Raw genomic sequence first — 27,614 nt, forward strand, 5'->3', positions numbered from 1 at the left:
TCAGATCATCCTGCCCTCCTCCGGAGGAAGTCAGACACGCCTTGTGTGTGGATACCTTACACGTGTAGACAGATCTGGACAGAGAAACCGTTTAAATCGCCATCATTCCGCCCTCTAAAATCATTCACAGGTGGCACCAGTGAATGATTATATCAATGTGTCTTACAAAAAATAAATACATATTATTTTGAAAGAATAGCTGTGAAATAGTTTGCATAAAAGAAGGGACCAGGAAATGTGGTCACAATGCAAACACAGTAGATGGATAACCGACACATTTGAATGCCGTGTGTGGAGACACATTTCTGGAAATGTGCGCACAATCAGAATGCAGACAAGATCAGGACAAAGGACCCATGTTAGCACCAGGTATAAACTTGGCTAAGGTGTCTGATGGCTGGATTTGGATGTTCTCGCTCCTCACAGGGCTTTCACACATCAGGGTTGTCCAAAAGTGCTGCCTTAGCACCCCTGCCAACGCACTGGCATCGGATGGCTCATAATCCTCACCCTCCAGACGCCCTGGCCCTCCTACCTCATCACCGCCTCCCCTTTCACCAGATGTAAGCCCTGTCCTGTACACATGTACCTGACCTACTGACCAGTTCCAAGTAAAAGTCCCCTCTCTCTTTCCACTACCTCCCTCCCCTCCCTTTCTCTAGTCTAATTCTATCCCTTGGTTTTCCGGCCTGTTCTAATCCCCCCCCCCCCCCCCCCCCCCCCTCCTGCCTCTCACTTTCTCTCAAGCTCACCTTACCTGACTTTCAAAGAGTAACCATGAAAACACACTTCAAAGAGAAAGGACTATGCGAGACTGGACAATCTTTAACTCAAATTAAATATAGTGATGCATTTTGGTTCAGGAACTGGAATAGTGCTGTCACCAGTATGCAATTTATAGCTTTTAAAAGTGAGATATTGTTATGAGGAACAACGAATACCTGAAAGCAAAGAGGATGCCGTGTCCGTGAGTCTGTTCTGAGTGCTTTCTCTGTTTACACCAAACAGTAGAAGAGGGAAATCCTGGTCCAACAATTACAGAGGTGAGGGAGGGCGGAGTCTGGAAAACAAGAATAGCTAAATGCATTTAATGACGGACATAGTGCATGGTGTTCCATCATAAGCAATAAACGTTTCATGTTTTCACCTCACTTTGATAACACTTTGTCAATAAGAGGTACCAGTGAAAATCCTCTTTAACAAATCTTATTCATACTTTGACTAGTGTATCATGTATACATGTTTCCTTCTGTGTAGTATGTAAATATGTACATATGTATGTTGTATGCTCAACACAATGGAAGTGAGAAGAGAATGAAACCATCAACAAACGTTTAGTGCTTGTCAGGATTTGTCCTCCAGGCCCCGCCCCTTTGCAATGACACAAGTCTTCAGCTAAATAAACCTGCAACTATAACTGTGGCCCTTGTCTCAGTGTCCTCGCTCTGTCACCATTTCTCTACCTTTAGCTCCCAAACCAGAATACTAGAATACTACTACTGCATTGAAAACTATAGTTCTCATTTCATCTCCTTGAGACGTTCTTCCTGGATATGGATCTAAAGGATTTTTGCCTGAGTGAAAACGTCCACTTCCGCAGCCAGCACAACCAGTAAGAATTATTGAGATTTTACATTCATATTTGGTATGAAAGTAATGAACAATTGAATGTGATCATAGATACATTTTATTGGTCGTTAATCTGATTGCCACCAATTATGTGCTGTTGATGTGTGTTTATTTTACATTTAAGCATGATATAAGGCTTAATTCAGTTGGGGGAAAAAAAAGTTATTATTAATTGTCTGCAGAATAAATGCTAAATGTTGGTGTCCTCCATAGGGAACATGAATAGAGTTGTTGGTCCTTGAGGTGGTCCACCTAATAGGCAGACTATATTGTGGTCTGCATGCCACACTGTTATCGTAGCAGTTCTATAAATAATAGTGCATTATATCAGTGGCACTATATTGTTGTCATGATCATTTCAATTCTGCCATCAGCCTGTTGGACTCCTCAAACACCGAGGACGCTCCTTTACTAGATGATATATGTATCAAGACGGACCCCCCCAGCCCTACCTTCGCCCTGGACAGAACCACAGCATTCAGTCCCAGCTCGGACAGCAGTGGATACAATTTATTCTCACCGGGTCACTCGCTGGACCCGGAATCCCCGAGTTCGAGCAGCAGCGGTAGCGGTGTCAGCGCAGCACCGGACTCTAGCAGTGCATCTCAGTTTTGCTCGGATCGCAGTTTGGCGCTCTCCTCGCACGTTGACTCCATCCTCAAATGTGACTACTTATCGTCGCTGGGCTCTGGACCTAAAAGGCTGTGCCTAGTGTGTGGCGACTTTGCATCGGGATATCACTACGGAGTAGCGTCGTGTGAGGCATGCAAGGCTTTCTTCAAGAGGACAATTCAAGGTAAACAAAAAGTGTATAGGTTTCTGCAAAAACCTGATAGAACATCAAATCAAGCAGTCTGTGATGGTGTGTGTTGCGTGCACTGTGTGCGAGCGTGCACGTGTGATACTTTTAGGACAAGGCGAACTTCTGGGCTAGATCTTAATTAATAATAAAATCAATAATCTATTAGAGGGGGAAGCGCAAATTAGGCTGATTGCGGCATACACAGATTTCCAATAGTTCTGTCAGCCGCAGACTCAGCTATGGGATTGATTTTCGTGTGAAGACTCAATGTGCTTCATATTGGTTGATGGCCCCAGAAATGCTTTATTGTCCCCCAATATGAAATCGGGGAGGGGACTGTGGATCTATCACGGTCCGTTCGTACGTTCGTTACACGCGATAGGCCAATCTCAAACAGCACTGGGCCGATTTTGATGCGTCTTGCCATAGAGATCCGGCATTTACAATGTTACACGGATTGGCCGGGAGAGCTATGGCCTAGTAGGGGGGGGGGGGGGGGGGGGGGGGGCGACAACGATATGTTTATTGTTGCCTTGTTTCTAAATGGGAAAAATTGATTTTGTATAGTCGTTGGTTTTGATTTCTTAATATAATCCTGAATATTTGTTTTTTGCAGTCTGAAACTAGAGCGGATTATTCTCTGCTACAAATGTTCCAAAATAACTGACGCGTGATATTGATCCAGTGGCGCTTGATGCGTTAACGACTGAATCTCAACATTATTTGACTATGCGCCTAATTTCAAGTATGAAGTTGAATGAAAATACTTATTGTATTATCATTGATCAAAAGTGGCTTTTCATAATGCGTTATTTTAGCAACAGTGCCCATCTCAAAGTATGAAACTGCAGCTTAAACATGTGTTATTGCACCTATAACACCACACAACACATTTTAGTTTCTTGATGAATGGCACTCTGAAGAGGTGCCAATCTCTTGTTAAAAGCTAGGAGCTGTAATTTGGATGCCCTAATCTCAGAGCCTCTTGTCCAGGGGGGTGGGGGGTTTAGGGGTGAGCTCATTGATCGAGGGCCCTTGGCCCCTAGATCACCCCCAGATCCAGACCCGCTTGTCTGGGTATAGATGTGTGGGAGAAATGAATCAATACTCTATTAAATCCCCTTTTTGTCTTGTGTGAGACCAAACGTTGTAACACTTGTTGTGGTCGTTAGGCTCAGTGTGAAAAAGCCAATCAATATCTGTATTTTGTCTGGGCTTTTATTGATTGCTGTGTGAAAGCTCAGGGTGCCAGCGAACACAGAGGCAAAGGACTTCTGTCATAGTGCCACAGACAGTGAAACTCAGTAAACCACCAGATGGCAAGGGTTAGCCATGGTGGCACGCCCCACTAAAAACACACTTTGTTTTACAGCATGGCAATTTGACCTTTAGGCTTTCTGAAAAGTTAAGCATCGAGAATGCACTATGAGAGGGATACTGTAAAATACAGTGTCACCATTTGGATTGCATTTTTGCGACATTGGCTTTTCTGACTGGTAAACCTCAAGTATAGAGTGTGTGGTGTAAACAGAGCTGCGCTTTTCTCTGTTTCCAGGTAACATTGAGTACAGCTGCCCTTTGATGAACGATTGTGAGATCACCAAGCGTCGTAGGAAGTCGTGCCAAGCGTGCCGCTTCCAGAAGTGCCTGCGTGCCGGCATGATGAAGGAAGGTGAGACTTGATGACCAACTCAGCAACTCATCTCAGTGGGATCAATGGGCTCAATAAACGGACATGCTTAAGTGTGCAGGTCTGCAGAACACATGCAGCCTGAGTTAGAGTTTTTAACTACTCAACCTCTATTTTCAATCCCCATTAGCTGTGGCCAAGGCAGCTGCTACTCTTCCTAGGGTCCTGCAACATTAAAGCAGTTTTATACCATTTTAAATATTACACAACATTACATTTCCTAACACTTTTCACAACACTTTAAGTATGTTCCCTTAGGCCACTACTCTTCTACCACATACACTACCGTTCAGAAGTTTGGGGTGACTTAGACATTTATTTGTATCTCTTTTTAAAAATTGATTCTATTGCTTGCATCAGTTAACCGATGTGGAATAGAGTTCAATGGCGCCGTGACTCTATGTAGTACTGTGCACCTCCCATAGTCTGTTCTTGACTTGGGGATTGTGGCTCAATCAATGAGCAAAGAGGATAATCACTGATCATCATGTTTGTGTCACCACAGGTGTTCGCATGGACCGAGTCAGAGGAGGACGTCAGAAGTACAAGAGAAGGGGGGACTCTGGCCTCTCTCTTTATACGAAGGCCCCAGACACACACCCCGCCAAGTCCAACGGTGTGTACCCTCTGTCGTGCAACGCTCACACACTCCAATAAGAGTCTTGTCAGTCACAAGCGGGAAGTACAATAGAGTGCATTACTAATATATCTGTTTGACCTCTTTCAGGATACAAAGTGATCTCCCAGCTCCTCTTGACAGAGCCAGCCCCCCTGTGTGCCACGCCTGACAACTCAACCAATGATGACAACCTTAAAGCCCTGCTGATGCTTTGTGACCTCCTAAACAGGGAACTCCTGGTCATGATTGGTTGGGCAAAGCATATCCCAGGTATCCACTCCTGTTGCTCTTGTAGGTCATGTTAAATAAGCGTGACTCCCTGCTTAAAAACAATTAAAATACTATGCCATTTTACACTGGTACAAAGGGACAAAGTTCACTTTTTATACTGTGAGAACTTATAGAGTATTACATTTCCATATTTGCCCTTCCAGGCTTCTCTGCCCTTTCATTGGTGGACCAGATGGCCCTGCTGCAGAGTGGTTGGATGGAGACACTGGTCCTGTCAGTTGTGTCTCAGTCTCTGGGCTATGGGGAGGAGCTGGTGTTTGCTGGGAACCTGCGTCTGGGCCAGGCCCAGTGCAGAGCAGCCGGACTCTCTGACCTCTACACCGCCCTGAGACAGCTGACCACCAAGTACAGGCAGATGAACCTGAGCCGAGAGGAAGTGGTCACTCTCAAGGCTATGGCCCTCGCCAACTCAGGTACTAACTACATGGCCTGCACTGGATATCTGTTATCAGTAGTTCAGTGTTGTCAGCTGTTTATTTATTGTTTTATTTAACCTTTATTTAACTAGGCAAGTCAGTTAATAACAAATTCTCATTTACAATGACGGCCTACCCCGGCCAAACCCTCCCCTAACCCGGACGACGCTGGGCCAATTGTGCGCCGCCCTATGGGACTCCTGATCACAGCCGGTTATGATACAACCCGGGATCGAGCCCGGGTCTGTAGTGACGTCTCTAGCACTGCAATGTCTCAGACCGCTGCGCCACTCAGGATCCTGTAACTGTGAGAGATTAAACTCAAGAGACCTAGCTGTACCCTTGTACAATCCCTCTTAGAAAGCAGTATAAGAATGACAGAACTATCAAAAATATACACTACTATCTAATCTACCCGGCTACTGCTTACAATAAATAATTGTGTTCAATTCAGCTTTACAATACACTGGCTTGGTACAAAATCTACGACACCGTCCTCAGGCAGCCCTACATACAGCCAGCCACTCCTTCAGGACTGTGGAGAGAGTCAGGGCTCTATTCAATCCGTATTGTGGAAGTTCAGCGTTGCAGCGTGATTGAAATGTAGAGTCAAAATGTTACCGCGTTAGCAGAGACTGTATTTACGTAAACGCTGCAGATGTCGGCCTGATCGGAAATGACCCTTTACATGTCTATCTTGCATTCTGAAATGCTTTAGCAATAGATTGAAGCCTCTAAGTGTGATCCACAGTGACTTTCCCTCAGGGTGTGTCCTTGAATAAACTTTTGCTCCAGGGTCAGGTCCCCTAGCAGGGCAAGGCTGTTAAATGATGGTCAATACCTTGAAAAGCTACTAGCTGTCAGGGACTGAATGAGTGGCTAGACCCCTCATATTGGCAAACGTCCCTCACAGGTCTCGTGTTTTAGTAATGGGATTCTCTCAGCATGACCCATGTCACTATCAGCCCTCCACTTTTTTTTTTTACAACGACCATTAATAATTGTATATAATGACTAACGGTATTACCGATGCTATACTACATACTTGTGTGCGCCAAAACATTTGTTGATGAATCATTTTTCCATCACCTCTGTACTATCTGCCAGTCTTCAGACCACATTGACAGAGAGTGGGGAGGTCTAGACGTCTGCCAAATCTGTTCTCCAACACCCACTTCTCTCACCCCTCCCTCCCCTCCCTTCCGGCTCCCGCTGTTATTCCCCAGGCCACAGCAAGTGGAAACTGATCAATATCCTAGCAGTGAGAAGGCTGCTTCTGCCCTCAGCCCTGATCAATAAATCCATCTGCCTCCCAGCGCCCTGCAAATTATCACAGGAATTCAGAAATCCATTAGGCGAGTCTGGCTGCGTTAGCCTGACACTCCGGGGCAGTCACAACTGCCTGAGGTGGCTAGAAGGATCAGAGGAGAAAGCCTTTGTTTTTACATTTACAGTCCTTTCAGGGAAAATGAGGGCCGGCTGCATGCAACTTAACCTTGGCCCGTCCATTAGCCCTGAATGGCGAAACAAATGAGGTGGACAATGGGATCGGACACGCTGTCGTGCCGAAACAAGGGGAGGTTTATCACACAATTCCACCCACACCCAAACACCCACAGGCCTCCCTTGACCTTGTCTCTCCCCGCTCAGACGCAGAGAACCTGGAGAGTGTGGAGGCAGTGCAGCGGTTCCAGGACGGACTCCATGAGGCCCTGCAGGAGTACGAGAGCGCCCAGCACACAGCAGAGCTCCACCGGGCAGGCAAACTGCTCATGACCCTGCCCCTGCTCCGGCAGACTGCCAACCGTGCCGTGGACACCTTCTGCCGGCTCCACCTGGAGGGCCACGTGCCCATGCACAAACTCTTCCTGGAGATGCTGGACGCCAACATATGACTGTTCTACACCTAACCTCCCATTGGCCCCTCACAAACCGTAACCAGGTGGCCCATTGTTGTGGGGTCAGAAGTTCAGCGTTTTGGTGGGTCACAGTTTAATGACAAGTCATGGTGTCATGGAACGAGCCTGATAACTGCGTACTGTAGAACAACATATACAAGTGATAGATCTCATTTCTCATTAGGGCAAAAGCCAAGGGCTCTATTCAATCCGTATTGCTGAAGTTCAGCGTCACAGTGCGATCGAAATTCAAAGGCAACGTCCTTGCGTCAGCGGAGACTGCATTCACGGTAAATACTAGCTTATGTCGGCTCAATCAGAAATGACCTTTACATTGCTGTCGGGCAATCTGGAACTCTTCAGCGATACAGTTTGAATAGAGTTCCAAGTCTAGTAGATTCATATATTTTGGTACTTTTTACAGAGGAGAGTATGTACACTACATAGTTTTTTTTTTTTATATCGTGGGGATTTTCCAGCCATGATATTCAGTCAATATGAAAGAATGTCACTCATGATGAAAACATAATAGCACTTATTGATGATGCATTCTGTTAGCTAGATATCACATAGCCAAAGGCCTCTACAAACTGTTAGCCAGGCTGAACCAGACTATTAGTACTGCTATCATTACAAACAGAACATTCTTTTGGACTTACCTGCCTTATAATGTACTAAGAAGGTGCGTTGTCATGACATTTGTATTTTATTTATTTATTACATGATCTCTGTACAAAGACATGAACTGCTTTCCTACTAGTTTGTATGCGTTTGAAGAAAATGCTTTTGGAATTAAATGCGTTTTGAGTGTGACAGACATTGGAGCGTGAACATTGTGTTTCATGTTGAACCCCAAAGTAGGCTCACTAATTAGTTAATCGTTTTATTCGATTTATGAAGATCAGATTAGAAAAGTACAGTCATAAAAGCGAGAAACTCGAGGGTATTGTATATGAAATGCACTCCCAGCATCCTCGGCTAACATTCTGCTACTGGCAAAGCAATCCCACTGTTGCCAAAATAATAATTATTAGTTCATGGACAGACAGATGTACTTTGTACAGACAAACACAGAACATTCAATGTTACATTTCCATTTAAGATATTTGTTACATATATATATATACATATAGGCTGATATATATATATATACACACACAGTTGAAGTCAGAAGTTTACATATACCTTAGCCAAATACATTTAAACTCAGTTTTTCACAATTCCTGACATTTAATCCTAGTAAAAATCCCGTTTTAGGTCAGTTAGGATCACTACTTTATTTTAAGGATGTGAAATGTCAGAATAATAGTAGAGAATGATATATTTCAGCTTTTATTCATTTCATCACATTCCCAGTGGGTCAGAAGTTTACATACACTTAATTTGTATTTGGTAGCATTGCCTTTAAATTGTTTAACTTAAGTCAAATGTTTCAGGTAGCCTTCCACAAGCTTCCCACAATAAGTTGGGTGAATTTTGGCCCATTCCCCTGACAGAGCTGGTGTAACTGAGTCAGGTTTGTTGGCCTCACACGCTTTTTCAGTCCTGCCCACAGCTTTTCTATAGGATTGAGGTCAGGGCTTTGTGATGGCCACTCCAATACCTTGACTTTGTTGTTCTTAAGTCATTTTGCCACAACTTTGGAAGTTTGCTTGGGGTCATTGTCCATTTGGAAGACGCATTTGCGACAAAGCTTTAACTTCCTGACTGATGTCTTGAGATGTTGCTTCAATATATCCACATAATTTTCCTCTTCGTGATGCCATCTATTTTGTGAAGTGCACCAGTCCCTCCTGCAGAAAAGCACCCCCACAACAAGATGCTGTCACCACCCCAGTGCTTCACGGTTGGGATGGTGTTCTTCAGCTTGCAAGGCTCCCCTTTTTCCTCCAAACATAACGATGTTCATTATGGCCAAACAGTTCTATTTTTGTTTCATCAGACCAGAGGACATTTCTCCAAAAAGTACAATCTTTGTCCCCACGTGCAGTTGCAAGCTGTAGTCTGGCTTTTTTATGGACGCTTTTGGAGCAGTGGCTTCTTCCTTGCTGAGCGGCCTTTTAAGTTATTTCGATATAGTACTTGTTTTACTGTGGATATTGATACTTCTGTACCCGTTTCCTCCAGCATCTTCACAAGGTCCTTTGGTTTTGTCCTGGGAATGACTTGAACGTACTTTGGTGCAAAGTGCGTCTCTAGGAGACAGAACGCGTCGCCTTCCTGAGCGGTCCCATGGTGTTTATACTTGTGTATTATTGTTTGTACAGATGAGTCTAGTGGTTAGAGGAGGCAGGTAGTCTAGTAGCCTAGAAAATGAACGTGGTACCTTCAGGCATTTGGAAATTGCTCCCAATGATGAACCAGACTTGTGGTCTACACATTTTTTTCTGACGTCTTGGCTGATTTCTTTTGATTTTCCCATGATGTCAAGCAGAGGCACTGAGATTGAAAGTAGGCCTTGAAATGTATCCAATTGACTCAAATTATGTCAATTAGCCTATCAGAAGTTTCTAAAGCCATGAAATGATTTTCTGGAATTTTGCAAGCTGTTTAAAGGCACAGTCAACTTAGTGTACATAATTCCACTGGAATTGTGATACAGTGAATTCTAAATGAAATAATCTGTAAACAATTGTTGGAAAAGTAGATGTCCTAACCGACTTGCCAAAACTATAGTTTGTTAACAAGATATTTGTGGAGTGGTTGAAAAACGAGTTTTAATGACTCCAACCTAAGTGTATGTAAACTTCCACCTTCAACTGTATATATATATATATATACACATACACAGTACCAGTCAAAAGTTGACACACCTACACATTCCAGGGTTTCTTAATTTTTACTATTTTGTACATTGTTGAATAATAGTGAAGACATCAACACTTTTGACTGTTACTGTATTTTATATTTTATATATATATATATATATATATATATATATATATATTGCAAAAAAAAAAAAATTGCATTTAAAACAACGTAGGATAATGGGTTAAAAGCCTACCTTTGTGTTTCTTACAATTTCACAAAACAGTTTAACCAATGACACAAACACACACATAAATGGAAGAGTTTGATTAATAGTATGACTTTCTGCTTCATTTATGTGGCACATCATGGAATTGCAGAGGAAAAACAAATGCTACCAAAGTGAAAGACAAAAAACCAAAAAAAGAAGTGTGACAAGTATTAGACAAGACAGTAAACAGAGACACTTGAACACGCCTCTTCATCTGAGCTATTGGTGCAACAGGAAATACTGCTGAACTACGTTGTTGTCAGTGACATATCAATCAACCCGGTTAACATTGCGACAGAAACCACTAAATACACAAACATGTGTTCAGAAAAAGCACAAAGAGATAGACCTCTACCGACATTTGGTAAAATCACTCCACAATCAAGTTGCTTGTCCTTGTAACGAAGTTTGGGTAAAATGGTCATAACCCATAAAAAAAAAAAAAAAGATAAAACACAGGTACGTGAGGCACTGGGTTGTGATCTGGAGGAAGACTTGAAAAAGAATGATCCAAAATGGCAGTAAGTTAGTCAGATGTAACTAAACATATGAATGATAAAATGTCTATCATTTATCTATAGATTTGCCATCGGATTCTTCGTCAACAATCATCACTACATTTGATACTGCGTGTGCAGTAGGCTTATTGACTCATTCAAGGTACAGAAAGCCAACCGTAGTGCAAAGCAGGAAGACTGAAAGAGAAATCTATAGAGGATATCAGAAACATTTAGAGGCCAGCCAACCTGGACAGCTGATGAAACTGTGGTTTTGCACAACCGAATAATACAATTTCTGCAGAAACTATCGGAAACTGTCTCAGGGAAGCTCATCTGCGTGCTCATCCTAAAAAAAATCTCAAATGCTCACTTTCGATGGCCACACTGGAGAAGTGTGCTCTTCACAGATTAATCCCGGTATTGTGTAGGCAAGAGGCTTGCTGATGTCAACGTTGTGAACAGAGTGCCCCATGGTGGCGGTGGGGTTACGGTGTGGGCAGGTATAAGCTACGGACAACAAACAAAAGAGCATTTTATCGATGCCAATTTGAGTGCACGGCAAGGGAGGCTGGTGGGAGTAGCTACAGGAGGACGGACGCATTGTAATGGCTGGAATGGAACGGAGTCAAACATGTGGTTTCCATATATTTGATTTGTTAAATACACAGTTCCATTTATTCCATTCCAGCCATTACTATGAGCCCACCAGCCTCCACGGATGCACAGAGATACCGTGACGAGATCCTGAGGCCCATTGTCGTGCCATTCATCTGCCGCCATCACCTCATGTTTCAGCATGATAATACACTGACCCATGTTGCGAGGACCTGTACACAAAATGTCCCAGTTCTTCCATGGCTTGCATTCTCAGACATGTCACTCATTGAGCATGTTTCGGATGCTCTGGATCGATTTTGTTTAACAGCATGTTCCAGTTCCTGCCAATATCCAGCGACTTCGCACAGCTATTGAAGCGGAGTGGGACAACATTCCACAGGCCACAATCAACAGCCTGATCAACTCTATGCGAAGGAGATGTGTTGTGCTGCATAAGGCAAATGGTGGTCACACCAGATACTCACTGGTTTTCTACCCACACTACAAAAATGTTTAAGGTATCTGTGACAAACAGATGCATATCTGTATTCCCAGCTATGTGAAATACATAGATTAGGGCCTAATGATTTTATTTAATTTGACTTGATTTCCTTATATGAACTGTAACGCAGTAAAATCTTTGAAATTGTTGCATTTATATTTTTGTTCAGTGTAATTTAATTAAATGGACTGCTCTACCAAATGCAACCGAACAACTGTATACATGGCTAGATGTACAATGTGTATCATCAACACATTGACAGTTTGGATATATGTTGTATATTAATCTTTTGAAAACAGAAGAACGACATTTGATGTGTCCTTGATGCTAAAAAAAGAAAATGTCCATAAATACGACAATAGGTGCCGTCACTAAACCACACATGCTCAGAAACACCAAAAGCGTCCATTGTTAGTCCACTCACTCATACATCACCGAGCCAGTCAGAAGCTGGTCTCATTCATAGGGGGTTTAGAACTGGTGGGGGGCACAGGGGAGGAGCTCTCTGGAGTGGCTGCTGCAGCCTCAGGGGGCGGGACTTCTGTAGTAGGGGAGGTGTCAGCTCGACGAGGCGACACGGGGGTCTGGGAGCGGGTTGGACTGACGATTGTAGCAGGGGCAGGGCTGGGTGAGGTGGGCTGCGGCCGGCGCGGCGATGAAGTTGGGGAGGCTGCAGGGGGGCTGGAGAAAGAGGCGGGGGTCCGTAGGCCCAGTCTAGCCTCCAACTCCGAGCATACAGCCAGGCTGCGCCGCGTGCCCCCCTCTGCCCCTCCTGCAGAGTCCGAGACCTTGGCAAGCTCCTGACAACGCTCAACAAAACTACCCCTGCGCAGAGACCCCATGCCACCGTCCCGGTCTCTGTCCTGGGGGACGGTGCGGCCGGGCCGGGGGCTGCCACTGCTGCTGAGGGAGGCCTGGCTCAGACCCAGGTGGTGGGGCTGGATGCCCAACCCCGCCATGGAGAGAGCCATGTCCCGGGGCTTGGTGAGGGGCACCGGAGGGGCCTGGCGGGGCAGGCTACCAGAGAAGGGACCCGAGCTGCTCACACTTCCTCTGGTCCCACGCTCTCTGGAGCTCTCACTCAGCTGGGACTGCAAACTGCAGAGACAAGAAACAGAGAGAATATGATCAGGGCCTAAAATGTACTTTTTGTTCCACCAGCCACTGTGGCAGGTAGATTTTATTTTTAAATTACCACTCAGATTTTTTTTTACCAGCCCAAAAACAAAAAAACAAAAACAAAAAAGGTATTAGTAAGAAGTAATGTGGTATATTCATTTTTTCTTTTAACCAAAATATCAGATGAGACAATGTTCAGCTGCCCCTTTTAAGGGCGGAAGGTTACCGTGGTAACGAGGCTACTCGAGTCATGCCATGCGTCTGTAACATTTGGGATGTGACTCGTAGTAGACATCGTCTACAGCGTCTCTTCACTATCAGTTGAAGCAGCAGATTCAAACAAACATTGAAAAACAACGGCGCTTGTGAACACAACAATGTAAATAGCCAAGACACACCAGGACAAAGTCTCACTTTGATGACTTGAGTAAATTAGACCAACTTTTATGCCTGTGCCTCCAAAAAATGAATCTATCAGGGGTTCACTTACATTGCGCAAAGCTGTTGCTGCGTGAGGTGGGATTTGTATTCCTTTGTGCAATTAGAAACACTATACTTTGAAGGCACCTACTTCAGCATTTTTCGCACATACTCTCAGACTTTACTTTTGATTCTATTTTTATTCACAAATGCGAATGCAACGCTCACATTGTAGAGCCCTGCAAATTGACCACCCCCCCAAACTAAAGCTACTCGCATTTTGGTGGGTGTTCATTTTATGCCCTGAACATGTGCACGGCACATGTGCACTTGCAGAAAGGATAGCATCAGTGGGTTAATATACGCAGCTGTATGGGTCATGTAGCAGGTGCGTGATTACATGGGCAGTTGGCAATGGTGGCTGGTGTACCTGGAGGTGGAGGCTCGGGGTGTGGAGGAGTGGGTGAAGGAGGCAGCGGGACTCATGTCGGGCGTACGGGTCAGAGCCAGGTCACACTGGTCCAGCAGCTCCAGGAGCTCCTCCTCTGTTGGGCCTCCCAGCGCTGAGGGACAACCAGACAGAGACAGTCAGAGGCCTCAACTCAACTTCTAGGACACATCACTTAAGCAAACCAGTCGACACAAAAAAAAAAGCCACGTGTTGTAGAGCGGAGGTCGTCGTACCCCTGATGTCCACTTTCCCTGCGATCTCCATGGCGGTGGTCAGGTCCCACATCTGGATGCTACCGTTGGCGTGGCCACCGAAGAGGTAGCGGCGGGGACGTGAGCCGATGCGGCTGGACCCCTCGCACTCGTGCACCATGAAGGAGGTGATGGAGGTGCCGTCCACAGAGCGCACCTCGCACACCCTCTTCCCGTTGGACGAGAGGCGCACGTAGAGTTTGTCTGTGTCGGGGACGACCCTCTGGATAAACACCTGCTGGTCGTCTCGCTCGCCATACGGACCTGTTCGAGAGGAACACGCACCCTTACAGTACGTACCCTTACAGACCGTACCCTTACAGTACGTACCCTTACAGTACGTACCCTTACAGTCCTTTTCTCATTGCATCTCTAAAAATGTTAACAAACCAGTGTCCACTTTTGACCCCTGACCTCTGTCTGCTTACCTATCTCAGTGCCGGCAGCACAGCCCCCGTGGCCGTCGATGTCCTCCAGAGAGAGGATCTTGAAGGAGGTGAGGGGGGTGGAGCCTGGCTGGGTGGAGATCATGCCCCTGAAGCGAGTCACCGTCCATGTCCGCACGTGGTTGTTGTCTGCACACACTGACGACACAACAGGGTTAGCCCAAACACATCTGCATGATGGGCCCCATCTTCTGCACTAAACTTGGAGGACCAACGTTTCTCTGTCAGCAACATCAATGTTTAACGTATCGCCGTGTCAGCTGACATCCGAAAAGGCAAAAATCAAATCAACCCCAATGAGAAATGTAGCTAAATTAATTCAGAAGCATAACATCCAACAGCTCACAAGCGGAGATGGTAGAATACACAGCGAAGTAACGATCATCCCTAAAACGTGGAGGCTCCTAGCCAACCATTCTCACCTGATATGAGGTGCTTCTCAGAGAGCATGATCTTGGTGACGGGGCTACGGTGGACTGAGAAGGTCTGGAAGAGCTGGGGCCCAGAGCCCACGGTCTCCGGGTGCTGCACTATGACCCGCACCGTGCCCGAGCTGGTCCCGTAGGCGATCTCGATCCAGTTGCCGCTGTCGCCTGACGACACATTGGGGACTTTTATCCCATACACTATTTTAGCCACAACGCATGCAGTGTTATGTACCGTGCATATCAAGAAATGGAAGTGGATAGTCAGCCGGTAGACCCAAAAAGGTTAAGGTTGAGGCATTAGGATCGAAATTGGTTTAAGTTAGTGTTCATGTTAGGGACGTGAGGTTAGGGTAAAGGTCAAGATTAGTTTAAAGGTTAACGTTAGGTAAAGAGTTAGCGAAACGCCACCGGGAACCATTCAAAATCTGCCAGCTGCCTATAAAATGACCATTGCTGACCATAAATTAAGTAACACGGCAAACAAGTTTTTCAGAAAATAATTGTTTTGCAACATGTATTTATTAAGTTTCTATTTCCAATAACCACAATTGACCAATTGATACTGGCTAATCCTTAAAAACAAACAACAAATTAATTTCAGTGAAGGTAAAAATCGAAACGGGCAGACATACTTGTTTTGGGCGTGAGGTAGACACTGAGAGCAGTGATGGCGTCCTCCGTGGGGTCGCGGTACAACTCTGTGACTAGGAGGTCATTGTCCTTCATCCTCAATGGAAACTTCTGAACATCTGTTGACAAGAACACGTCCATGAGAGGTCTATATTTTGCAACTGTATTCATATACTTATACTGAATGATGTACTACAAAAACACTGCATTCTTCTACACAGAAAAACTATTTCAATAGTTGTCCATTATTGCGTCATAGGTAGAAAAGATGACTTCCCTTACCTATATAATATATGGACCCATTGTTACAGCCTAGAATGAGGAAGGATCCGGCAGTGTCATAGCTATTAATGGGAACCACATCTTGATTCTGAGAAGGGAAAGACAAAAGGAAAACATGAAATAGTGTACAACACATATAATATATGCCATTTAGCCAACACAACTTACAGTCCTGTGTGCATACATTTTACATATGGGTGGCCCTGGGAATCGAACCCACAATCCTGGCGTTGGCAACTGAGCCATACAAGACCACATATACTATTAATACACATAATATGCTCTTTTGACGTGGCATTCTTACAGAACGTACGGACACAACTTTACCTGCCAATGTTTGGTCACTGCATTCCATACTCCCACTTTCCCTGTGTGGCTGGTGGCAATAAGCTGGTTCCCCACGAAGAAGAGAGCCTCCACGGGGACATTCAGACTGAACACACCTGGAGGGAAGCAGGTAGAACGGAGACCTATTAGCACGGCCCTTACAATAAGCACCCACAACTACCTATGACGTGGTCTCTTAAAGTACTAAAACGACAAGTCAACAAATAAACATTTTGAGCGATAAAAACTATACCCGTAGCCGTAACGTTTGCTTTAACACTGTGCGTTCATCCGTTTGCGGACTGACCTATCTCGTTGCCGTTGCCGTCGGGACAGATAGTCCAGAGGATGATCTCTGTGCCCGAGGCCACGGCCACCATCTTGTCGTTGTCTCCCAGGGAGCCGCCCATCACCTTGGCGTTGAGCGCCACCCTGTCAATCACCCAGTCCAGACGGGGACTGGTGAACACTTGCTGCCAGCCCGTAGACTCCTTCACTCTGATGGACGAGGACGGCACAGTTTAACACCCTCGACGGTCCTTACCCCCCCCAAAAAAAGACTGATTCATACGACGCTGTGATATTGTACACGGAAGTCCTGTGTTCTTACCGGTAACAAACAACAAACTGGGCATAAGCCACAGCGATCCAGTTGTGGTGGCCACAGATGATGCGGACCATGCCTGGGTCTGCAAGCTGAGCTGTGTCGGAAGGGAAAGATGAACAGGCGTGGGTGAAGGTGAACCCTCCAGGTTGATAATATTCCCTTAACAAATAAATGGCTCCAGATTAGAGCTTTTACTTTCAATCCATTGCAACCAGACAAGACATATTGATTGAAATATAAATAAATATATATTGAAGCTAAACAGAATGTCAAAATACTGGCCCGAAAGATCGTCACGGTCTGAGTCACGGACGGTTCACTCTAGCCCTGGTGGTCTCCTTACACAGACCTGCACCTTGGAGACTGTTTGCATCGACGCCCCACACATCCAACCCCTTATACATAAACACAGACCCGCACGGGTCAGTTCTTTGGAACCACACTCACCCCGCGCCAGCCATATCAATTCCGAGCCCCACCCCATATCCAGCAACAGGACAGATTTTTATCTGCAACCCCACCCACATATAATTATTAATAGAGCTGATCGGTGACCCGCCAAATAACATCAATTTAGTTCATTGTTTTTTATGACTCCAGAGTAGTAGGCTACTAGGCCATTCCCCTTCCCTGCATGAATGAATTTGACTGCATCTCTATTCAACATTAGGATAAAAGGAAACCATGCCATGAATTAAGAGCGATAGGCCTATCTTCTTAGTTACACGATGCAACACATTGACAACCCAAATTGCTTTGAAAAAGAGCCTTCTAATGACCTAATGAAAGCATATAGCCAACGTAAAACACCATTATATTAAATATTGTTTAGATAACGAAATAGTTTAATTGAAACTTAGATATACAATTCCCAAAATCAAATTGGCTATAGGCTGCAAAAATAGCCTGTATTCATTTAGTAGGCTACTGGCTACTCAAACTTTTACCAGCCGCAGGCGTTTAAACTTTCTATAGCCTGCTTACGGTCTAAATGAACGAAAGCCTGAATTAATTTAGCCTAATACTGAATGTTAGGAGTAGATTCCTAGAGGACTAAGTATTTTCTATCTACTAAATGTCTTGGTAAGTCATGGTATTTAAAAAAAAACTTTAAAGTACTTTTTTAGGAGTGGGCTCCTCAATTATTTGATTGACAGTTCCGGTCGCCTAGCGATGGACGTTAGTCCCGCTTCAAGAAGCGGCATTCCTTTACAGACCAGTAAAATGCCCATTCAGTGGCGCTTCGAAACGATCTCCAGAGAAGGTTGTGTCGGCAAAGCCGTCGTGTACCCAGACATACAAACATGCCGTAGCCAAGGCGCTTTCAAGGGTACAGTGGCAAGAAAATGTATGTGAACCCTTTGGAAATACCTGTATTTCTGCATAAATTGGTCATAAAATTTGATCTGATCTTCATCTAGGTCACAACAATTGACAAACAATCTGCTTAAAAACAATTACACGTTTTCATGTCTTTATTGAACACCCCGTGTAAACATTCACAGTGCAGGGTGGAAAAAGTATGTGAACCCTTGGATTCAATAACTGGTTGACCCTCCTTTGGCAGCAATGACCTCAACCAAACGTTTTCCGTAATTGCGGATCAGACCTGCACAACGGTCAGGAGGAATTTTGGACCATTCCTCCTTACAAAACTGTTTCAGCTCAGCAATATTCTTGGGATGTCTGGTGTGAACCGCTCTCGAGGTCATGCCACAGCATCTCAAATCAGGTTTAGGTCAGGACTCTGACTGGGCCACTCCAGAAGGTGTATTTTCTTCTGTTGAAGCCATTCTGTTGTTGATTTACTTCTGTGTTTTGGGTCGTTGTCCTGTTGTATCACCCAACTTCTGTTGAGCTTCAATTGGCGGACAGATAGCCTTACATTCTCCTGCAAAATGTCTTGATAAACTTGGAAATTAATTTTTCTGTCGATGATAGCAAGCTGTCCAGGCCCTGAGGGAGCAAAACAGCTCCAAACCATGATGCTCCCTCCACCATACTTTACAGTTAGGATGAGGTTTTGATATTGGTGTGCTGTGCCTTTTTTCCTCCACACGTAGTGTTGTGTGTTCCTTCCAAACAACCCAACTGTAGTTTCATCTGTCCACAGAATATTTTGCCAGTAGCGCTGTGGAACATCCAGGTATACTTTCGCAAACTTCAAACTTGCAGCAATGTTTTTTTTGGACATCAGTGGCTTCTTCTCAGTGTTTTACGTATCGTAGACTTGTCAACAGGGATGTTAGCATGTTCCAGAGATTTCTGTAAGTCTTTAACTGACACTCTAGGATTCTTCTTAAACCACATTGAGCATTCTGTGCCTAGCTCTTGCAGGCATCAACAGTGCTGTACTAATTTATAGACATTTTGACTTACTGTGGACTGATGAACATCACGGCTTTTAGAGATACTTTTGTAACCCTTTCCAACGTTGTGCAAGTCAACAATTCTTAATCTTAGGTCTTCTGAGATCTCTTTTGTTCGTTGCATAGCTCACATCAGGCAATGCTTCTTGTGAACAGCAAACTCAAATTTTGTGAGTGTTTTTTTTATTGGGCAAGGCAGCTCTAACCAACATCTCCAATCTCGTCTCATTGATTAGACTCCAGGTTAGCTGACTCCTGGCTCCAATTAGCTTCTGGAGAAATCATTAGCCTAGGGGTTCACATACTTTTTCCAACCTACACTGAATGTTTAAATGATGTATTCACTATAGACAGGAAAAATACAATAATTTCTGTGTTATTAGTTTAAGCACACTATGTTTGTCTATTGTTGTGACTTAGATGAAGATCAGATCAAATTTGATGACCAATTTATGCGGAAATCCAGGTAATTCCAAAGGGTTCACATACTTTTTTCTTGCCACTGTATATGACTGCGGGAGATGAAACTTCATTGAGCCCTAGCTGTCATGCAGAATAATGTTCCTATTACATATGCATTGTAAATTGACGTGGAATTTTGTGATTTAAAAAAATAAATCTACAGTAACCCCCCCCCCCCACAAAAGGCAAGTTGAAACGTTTGTCACATCCCTAATGCATACTACCTCTTCTATTAGTTATTTTTTTACTTGACTCTTTCATTGTTATTACTGATGTTGATTGTACTGCACTATTGAGGAAACTACCACATAAGCATTTTGCTGCACCTTTTCAAATGACATTTTATTGGTCACATACACATATTTAGCAGATAATATTGCAGGTGTAGAGAAATGCTTGTAAAATGTGTATGTTAAATGTGCATGTGATTCTGAGGCCTTACCACCACTTATCCTCTCCTCAATCGTTGCTTTACCCAGTATGCCCGCGTTGCCCAGGTTGGGTGGCATGGTGTTGCTGCGTCTCACTGGAGCCCTCTCCATGGGCAAGGCACAGCCCACCATATACTGAGGTCCCGCCACACTGTGACGGTTTCTCCGCTTTGCCGGGTACACTGGTGAACAAGAGGAGACGATCAGGAAATCAAACTTATTAAAAACACACACTTTGACTGTCCTTGAAGTGAAGTCAAATCTACCTGGAGGTGGCAGATAGCCATTGAAGAGCACGTTTCCACAGGAAGATCGGTCCAGTTCGTCACAAAGCTGCAGCTTACGCACTGAGTGAGAGAAAAAAAAGTAACCAAGGTACAGACACGAACACACACAAAGAAAGACAGCCTCTCATTCACAGCTGTATTGGACTAGCTACTGGCTACTTTCTTACCCAACGGAGTGATGCCATAGAACTCCGCTTCATGCATGAGCAGGTGCACATTTATAGACCTAAAAAGAAAGATTAAGAAATCTAATTTGGAAAACAACCTGCCCTCAAGGCTGAATAGATTTTTTGTTGTTGATTTTTTAAAACTAATTGTAAACAAATGTAAACAAAGGAATCAGCACCTGGGAAACAACTCTTTGGTACGCAGGAAGTTCAGTATGGGAGTAAAGAGAGATGGGTCCCGATCTATGAAGATCTGTGGGAGATAAAGGTCAGAAGTACATTACAAATATGTTATAAGTAGGCCTAAGTGGTTGCCAATATCAAATAGGTTTATATACACATAGCCTAGTTTTTTTTAAATCGATTTCAGACAACTTACAGCTCCAGTTTCATCCTTCAAGGTTGAGATCCTCCCACTTAGAAGACTGGCAGAGACAACATCTCACTAGTTAGACCGTACTGAGCTACAGCAAATGACCACATGCCATCTCTATGGGTCGGTAATTAATGAGTTGGAGTGGGTCATTATGAAGACACTTGTGAATTTAATAAAAGGCATTGGCCTAGGTCTCAAAATAAAGAGTCTACCTACCTTGAGAAAAAGGAGTCTGGGACCCATGTCAATGTCTGTCTGGAGGTGCTGAACCTGAAACAACATGATCACTCAAATGAGCATACACACAGACTCAAGTTTGATCAAGTTCAAATCCATTGAAAAGCTAGCAAGCTAACATTACCGAGCTAGCTAGCTTTGCACTTCCGGCTGCACTGTGAAGTCAGTAGTTGCTAACTTTACTGTCAGAGACATACGGTTTAGCTGGAAAAATATCTAACTAACAGTAGTTCGTTTGCTAACTTAAGACAATGTTACTAACGTTATTTGATTACCAAAAATATCTAGTTAGCTAGCCAGCCAGCAACTTTTACATAGCTAGCTAGCATTCACCCAACAACAATAGCTAGCAGGCGGTAGCTAACTATTCAAAGAAATGCCAGTCCTCACCTTTTTCCTCCAACGTTTAAATGGATAATGTCTCCGGTCCTTGCTATATTAGCCATATTGTAAGCTGTGTGAATGTTCATGCATTGCCCACAAAGTTAACGTTTGAATTAATCATCACAAAAACTATTTAACCAACGACAACGTTAGACACATAATTATTCCTGTTACAACTTCCTGAAACAGAACCTTCTTCTTCTGTGGTGTCTGACAGTCAACAACAACCATATTTTCATCGTCGCCGCGCCACAGGGTGTTCTGGAGTGCGGAGTACAGGTGCGATTTACCCAAGTATTGTTTTTACTGTAGGCTACAAGCAACGTCTGACATAATACATATGATCTGGTCAGTAAACACACTAAATGACCAAAGGTATGTGGACACCTGCTCGTTGAACATTCCATTCCAAAATTATGGATTAATATGGAGTTGCTATAACAGCCTCCACTCTCTGGGAAGGCTTTCCACTAGATGTTGGAACATTGCTGCAGGGACTTACTTCCACTCAGCCACAAGGCACTGATGTTGGGCGATCAGGCCTGGCTCGCAGTCGGCATTCTAATTCATCCCAAAGGAGTTCGATGGGTTTGATGTCGGGGCTCTGTGCAGGCCAGTCAAGTTCTTCCACACCAATCTCGACAAACCATTTCTGTATAGACCTCGCTTTGTGCACGGGGGCATTGTCATGCTGAAACAGTAAAGGGCCTTCCCCAAACTGTTGCCACAAAGTTGGAAGCACAGAATCATCTAGAATGTCATTGTATGCTGTAGCCTAACCAGAACTATGAAAAACAGCCCCAGACCATTATTCCTACTCCAGCAAACTTTACAATTGGCACTATATGCATTGGGGCAGGTAGCGTTCTCCTGGCATCCACCAAATCCAGATCACTCCAGAGAATGCGTTTCCACTGCTACAGAGTGTAATTGCGGAGAGCTTTACATCACTCCAGCCGACGCTTGGCATTGCGCATAGTAATCTTAGGCTTGTGTGCAGCTGCACAGCCATAGAAACTTGTTTCCTTAAGCTCCTGACGAACAGTTCTTGTGCTGACATTGCTTCCAGAGGCAGTTTGGAACTTGGTCGTGAGTGTTGCAACCGAGGACAGACGATTTTTACACGCTACACACTTCAGCATGCGGTGGTCCCGTTCTGTGAGCTTGTGTGGCCTACCACTTTGCTGCTAAGCCGTTGTTGCTCCTAGATGTTTGCACTTCACAATAACAACAGCACTTACAGTTGGCAGGGGCAGCAATTTGACAACCTGACTTGGGAAAGGAAAGGTGGTATCCTATGACGGTGCCACGTTGAAAGTCACTGAGCTCTTAAGTAAGGCCATTCTACTGCCAGTGTTTGTCTATGGAGATTTCATGGCTGTGTGCTCATTTTATACAACTGTCAGCAACGGGGGGGGGGGGGGGGGGGGGGGCTGAAATGGCCAAATCCACTAATTTGAAGGGGTGTCCACATATTTTTGTACATATAGTGTATCTACTCAGGGTGTAGGTGACAGTGACATAACAGACAGAAAGAAGAAACAGGAAGTTGGGGCTCCAAGATTCTAGGTACATTGTTCAGCATGTCTGTAAACCATTATCACAATTCATCAAAGCATTATTCATTCAATACATGTACAACGGTGTGAACAGATAAGATGTTTGAAGGTCTGTAGTTGTTAGCTTCAATAATGTTATGAGAACTTGCTGCTATTTTGTCCCTAACTGTAGCAGCAGTGATACATTAATGTATGGTTTTATGCATGAGCAGCGTTAATACTAAAACATGTTGTATCAAATACAGTAAATACAGGACATATTTAAAATAAATGATGCGAAGAAGAGTGAATGTAACTGGAATTAGTATTGGTCCAACATGGTCCTTTGGCCTGAATATATTTGAAGAGCCAATTGACAAGACAATGGCATTGAACTTCGCATGCAATCCAAATGAACACCACACAGTGTTTTTTTTTTCAGTATCCCAATTTGTATTTATCAATTCAAAGAAACAACTGTACAGCGTCAATGGTTTTAAGTTGGATCTGTTTTATACATTATTATTCATTCATTCACCTTTTCCATGTAAGCAAGTGTGTCACCCCATTATTGTACAGTGATTGGCGGAATGAGACTTCAAAACATGCAGAGCAGTATCATAATAGGGACTATGTTATTCATGCAACTTCTTTGTCCTGATATTGTGATGTTTTCTGTTGATGTTGTACCAATGAACCATTTTCCCCATGAATATTTACATTTGTTTAAAAACCTCCCTTTCACAGCAGAACAGAAAAAAATGTAATTCTTTTTTTTACAGAAAATACTTTAAGCAATTACATTTTGTACAGGTCATCAAGCTGTTGAACTTTGCAAAAACATCCATTCAGTAGTTCCCTAAAAACCAGTGGTGCTCTAGGGTCAAAGGTCAGGAAATGAATGGTAGGTGTTGAGCATTGACTTGTCCACAAACAGCAGTGGAACATCTTGGATGAAAACTGAAATGTAATTATTATTCCCTGAAATGAAATAATGGCCGAAGACTATTGATTTGTAACCTTTGAGGTGGTAATGCTTTCATGAAGGAAGCACTCCAGGACTTAACGCACATCACACACACCTGAAAAATCATGACTGCACGGCTTATACAGAGGCATTGTATCAATAACGGGATTCCTTTCACAAGTCTCCCAGTGACAACTGAATGCTTGTGTGTATATCAACTGTAAGTTATAAAATTGTGCTTTCTAGGTATTAACAACATTCCGCTGGTTTGTCATTTGAAAGTCTATAAACTCAAATGACCCTCTGTGAAACAGAAAAGATAATCGGGCCTTGGCCAAGCCAACAGACTTGCCGGCCCACATTTGGAAAATGACCACTGGTCATTTAAACAGATAACTACTGAATGAAACCTTAGCATGACTAAATGGATGAAATATTGTATAGGCATGTTTGGTTGTTAGGACGTGAGAGATTTGTGAAACTCGTACGTTCATGCACTGTGGCTGGAATTCCAGCTGTTAGTAATGTGTAACAAGCAAGACGAGCATGAAAAACTGCCATGTGAAATATCTCACATCATGGTTGAGCATGATACTCTCATACTTTTCCGGCTGGTGTACTTAATGTTCATTCATGAAGATAATTCAAAACTCATTCTCCAGTAAGCAAATAAAAACATTTCCCTCTTGGACCCTCAAGGTCCACTGCTCCTCAATAGCACTGCGCAATGGGGGAACGTTTAAGTGCAAGGGATAAGTTGCATAAATTCTCTATTCGCATTCCGGTCAACCTCCCTAAGCCACCATAATACTTTGACGGCATACAATCTGTTTCAAGTGAGACTATGGCATACAAATAGGATATCTGTGACATCTGTACACAGATGTACAATGGTAAGCAGCATTTCCAAACATAGATACCATTCAGAGACATCCAAATTAGTGTTAAATCAGAACTAACACAATTACGTACATCAATTTGAAACCAATTCGTTTTTATTGAGCATATTGTTTTTGGAATGAGGCATCCTCCATATGAGCTGCCCAAGCAAGATAAGTCTACTCTAAACAATAGATAGTAGTGAATGCACAGTGAAACTCCTGAATGCAAGACTTCAGCAAACTAGCACTTTATCGCTAGTATCCTCCAACTACACTATGATAATTGTACTGTATGCCACTCAGTAAAGTATGTCATACGAATCTAAGAACTCGCCATAGAATCTCACAGATGTCCACAGCGCCCTATCTGGCTGTGTCCTGTGTCATATATTGTACTGTATTTCACATTCCGTGTGATAGTTATGTTCATTCAAAAATAAGTTCTGCTGATCCTTGCCTTGTTGTGTCCAACATGCGTTATGGATTGCATTGATTTGGCATTCAACGCCTATATAGATGCATAAAATGTGTTTAAAAAAACATGGTAGAAAAAGCTACTCGGGAAAGATTTCATGATATTTGCACTGTACTATCTCGTCCTCGCACCTCCTCACTTCTGTACAAATCTCTGATGTAAGGAACAGGCAAAAGATTTGTCCACTAGCTTCCATAATGTAAGACTTCCCGTTACCAAATATGGCTTTGCAGTGCTACGACAAACAGATCATTTTATTGTATGATGCATGGAGAGGAACAAACGTGAACATCGTCGCTGATAGCTACATACTGTGAGAGGAACATATGATCGGACTGCTATGCAAAGCCTATCAACAAGAGATGTATCTCAAGCAAGACATGCATGTGTTTCATTCATCCAGAAGATAGGAAGCTTTTGTTTACATCTGTCTGACATCGACTTGCACTCCTGAGGCCTTGGAGTGACCAATCGGCACCGTGTCATTTCTGTGTGGCCCCTGATTCTTGCTGTGTCCTCATCAACTCCTGTGGTTAATTGTTAAGAAGCCTGGCCTGTGGAACGGCAGTGCCTGGAAGACTGAGGGAGAACTGAGGACGCAGATGTGAACAAAAAAAACCTGAGCTATGAAAACCCTGGGAGTGGTGAGAAGCTGAACAGACACACACATCCGCACACACATGCTCAGACACACACAACTTCATTTCAATTTTTTTTGACTGTCTATAAAAAGCATTGTGATATTTTCTGAATGGACAAAAATAATGTTGACTGGGTATGTGGAGTGCGGTTACCACCATCTGATGGTCTTTGAGAAGGAAGGAGGCTTGAGGTCTTGCCAGATGGCTTCCAGTCCTGTCCCTCTGATGCTGGGTGGCTATGGCTGCTGGGTCCCTGGGGGCCCCAGATGAAGGCATAGATGAGTATGGCCGTGGGGGCCAGCCTCCAGGTAAAGGTTCCAGATCATCCATCCAAACGCCAGAACAAGCTCTGTGAAGGCTGATGTTCTCTGCCTCTTCTTTTTGTCCTCTGGCTCAATGTTGAATTGTACAAATTCAATTAGGATGAGTTTGATGATATTACAGTTTTGTGCTGAAGAAAATCCAAAAAGTGAGAAAAGCCCAGAAAAGAATGAAGGCAAAGTGAATGAGCAGAAATACAAAAAGGAAACAACATAAAATAATTGTTCTCCAAAAATAGGCCAGTTGTGAAAAACATTTAGGCATATTTCATTCTCTTTTGTTTGGGAGTATAAGATTGGATGTTCTAGACATACAATACATAAATAGACAGACAAGAGTTACATACAGATACAGCTCATCTCTTACAAAAAAATAAACTTAAAACGTTATGAGCTACTTCTTCATACCACCAGTGATAACAACCCTCTTGTTACATGTGTCCATCTCTCTCACACTGCTGCCCTGACTAGGAGCATCTGCTTTCTGCAGTGCACCAATGTCACCACCAGAGGGTGGAACAAGCCGGGCAATAAGTGTTAGTGCCCAAGACTGACACCCTCAGAGCAACAGAGATAAAGAGAGAGGGCAACGATGAGGGGCACACTGATATTCGTGCTTCAAATCCCTCATGTCAGTTCACCAGGGTGATGTTCCTGTCTTTTTTGACACTAAACAGAACTGAAGCAGGTGGACGAGGTGAAAAGGATGGGTCTTGACTGGGAGTCTTTTAAACCGCTCTCCCTTTCCCCCACCCAGCGCACAACATCAAACTAATTTCTTCTTGCTGGACTTTTCTGAACGCTTGGTGTCCGATTTGGTCTCACCCTTATCCGACCTCTCAGAGCGCTCGGCCCTCTCCGGCCTTTCCCCCCGGTCTGACTTTTCTCCCCGCTCTGACTTGTTATCGGCCTTGCTGCCGTCCCGGCGCGTGCCCTCGTCCGTGGATGAGGTAGTAGGCTGGGGCTGACCCCATTTGGCAATCTCCTCATGCTCTGCGATGCTCTTGTTGATGTTGGTGGTCCAGGCCTTTAGATCATCCTGTGACTCGGAGAGAGAAAGGGAGATGAGAGAGAGCATGGGACAGGACGAATGATAAAGAACGAGAAAGGAAAAGAGAGAGGGCGAGAGAGAGAGAAAGTTATTTGGCACATGGA

The 27,614-nt window shown here is 43.9% G+C and overlaps 3 protein-coding genes across 6 annotated transcripts in view; 1 reads left to right on the forward strand and 2 right to left on the reverse strand.

The window, feature by feature from the left end:
• Nucleotides 1-905: 905 nt before the first annotated feature.
• LOC139382933 (estrogen-related receptor gamma-like) lies at nt 906-9,203 on the forward strand. Of its 2 annotated transcripts, XM_071127209.1 has the most exons (8): nt 906-1,043; nt 1,470-1,612; nt 2,004-2,425; nt 3,987-4,103; nt 4,627-4,737; nt 4,849-5,010; nt 5,175-5,444; nt 7,098-9,203. In XM_071127209.1, the coding sequence occupies exons 2-8, from the start codon at nt 1,554-1,556 to the stop codon at nt 7,340-7,342; spliced, it is 1,386 nt and encodes a 461-aa protein (XP_070983310.1). In that variant the 5' UTR covers nt 906-1,043; nt 1,470-1,553; the 3' UTR covers nt 7,343-9,203. The 2 variants fall into 2 exon arrangements, with proteins under 2 accessions (XP_070983310.1, XP_070983309.1); XM_071127208.1 differs by lacking the exon at nt 906-1,043 and having other exon boundaries at nt 1,454-1,612.
• Nucleotides 9,204-12,194: 2,991 nt separating this feature from the next.
• Nucleotides 12,195-21,821, reverse strand: LOC139382797 (SH3KBP1-binding protein 1-like). Of its 3 annotated transcripts, none has more exons than XM_071127010.1 (17): nt 21,644-21,821; nt 21,233-21,286; nt 21,020-21,065; nt 20,820-20,893; nt 20,641-20,699; nt 20,453-20,533; nt 20,198-20,368; nt 16,928-17,018; nt 16,625-16,815; nt 16,318-16,433; nt 15,991-16,078; nt 15,711-15,827; nt 15,073-15,243; nt 14,633-14,788; nt 14,187-14,468; nt 13,933-14,065; nt 12,195-13,061 (listed from the first exon to the last, which is right to left on the reverse strand). In XM_071127010.1, the coding sequence occupies exons 1-17, from the start codon at nt 21,721-21,723 to the stop codon at nt 12,407-12,409; spliced, it is 2,565 nt and encodes an 854-aa protein (XP_070983111.1). In that variant the 5' UTR covers nt 21,724-21,821; the 3' UTR covers nt 12,195-12,406. The 3 variants fall into 3 exon arrangements, with proteins under 3 accessions (XP_070983111.1, XP_070983110.1, XP_070983109.1); XM_071127009.1 differs by having other exon boundaries at nt 14,633-14,779; nt 15,073-15,261; XM_071127008.1 differs by having other exon boundaries at nt 15,073-15,261.
• A 4,381-nt stretch (nt 21,822-26,202) lies between these two features.
• LOC139382470 (spectrin beta chain, non-erythrocytic 4-like) overlaps nt 26,203-27,614 on the reverse strand; it is a 68,161-nt gene continuing 66,749 nt past the window's right edge. Inside the window, exon 38 of the mRNA XM_071126537.1 lies at nt 26,203-27,498. Coding sequence (XP_070982638.1) covers nt 27,226-27,498 — 273 coding nt within the window. The 3' untranslated portion in view covers nt 26,203-27,225. The remainder of the gene's footprint in view (nt 27,499-27,614) is intronic.

The sequence above is a fragment of the Oncorhynchus clarkii genome, chromosome 24 (assembly GCF_045791955.1).
Source record: "Oncorhynchus clarkii lewisi isolate Uvic-CL-2024 chromosome 24, UVic_Ocla_1.0, whole genome shotgun sequence".
Taxonomy (NCBI): Eukaryota; Metazoa; Chordata; class Actinopteri; order Salmoniformes; family Salmonidae; genus Oncorhynchus; species Oncorhynchus clarkii.

Excerpts from the sequence above, each read along its gene's own strand:
- LOC139382933 (XM_071127209.1), top strand. The coding sequence starts at position 1,554 with ATGGATCTAAAGGATTTTTGCCTGAGTGAAAACGTCCACTTCCGCAGC. Across the intron at positions 4,104-4,626 it reads TGCCGGCATGATGAAGGAAG|GTGTTCGCATGGACCGAGTC; the intron begins GTGAGACTTGAT and ends GTGTCACCACAG. Across the intron at positions 5,445-7,097 it reads TATGGCCCTCGCCAACTCAG|ACGCAGAGAACCTGGAGAGT; the intron begins GTACTAACTACA and ends CTCCCCGCTCAG.
- LOC139382797 (XM_071127008.1), bottom strand. The coding sequence starts at position 21,723 with ATGAACATTCACACAGCTTACAATATGGCTAATATAGCAAGGACCGGA. Across the intron at positions 21,287-21,643 it reads TTAAACGTTGGAGGAAAAAG|GTTCAGCACCTCCAGACAGA; the intron begins GTGAGGACTGGC and ends ATGTTGTTTCAG. Across the intron at positions 16,434-16,624 it reads CGGCAACGGCAACGAGATAG|GTGTGTTCAGTCTGAATGTC; the intron begins GTCAGTCCGCAA and ends GCTTCCCTCCAG.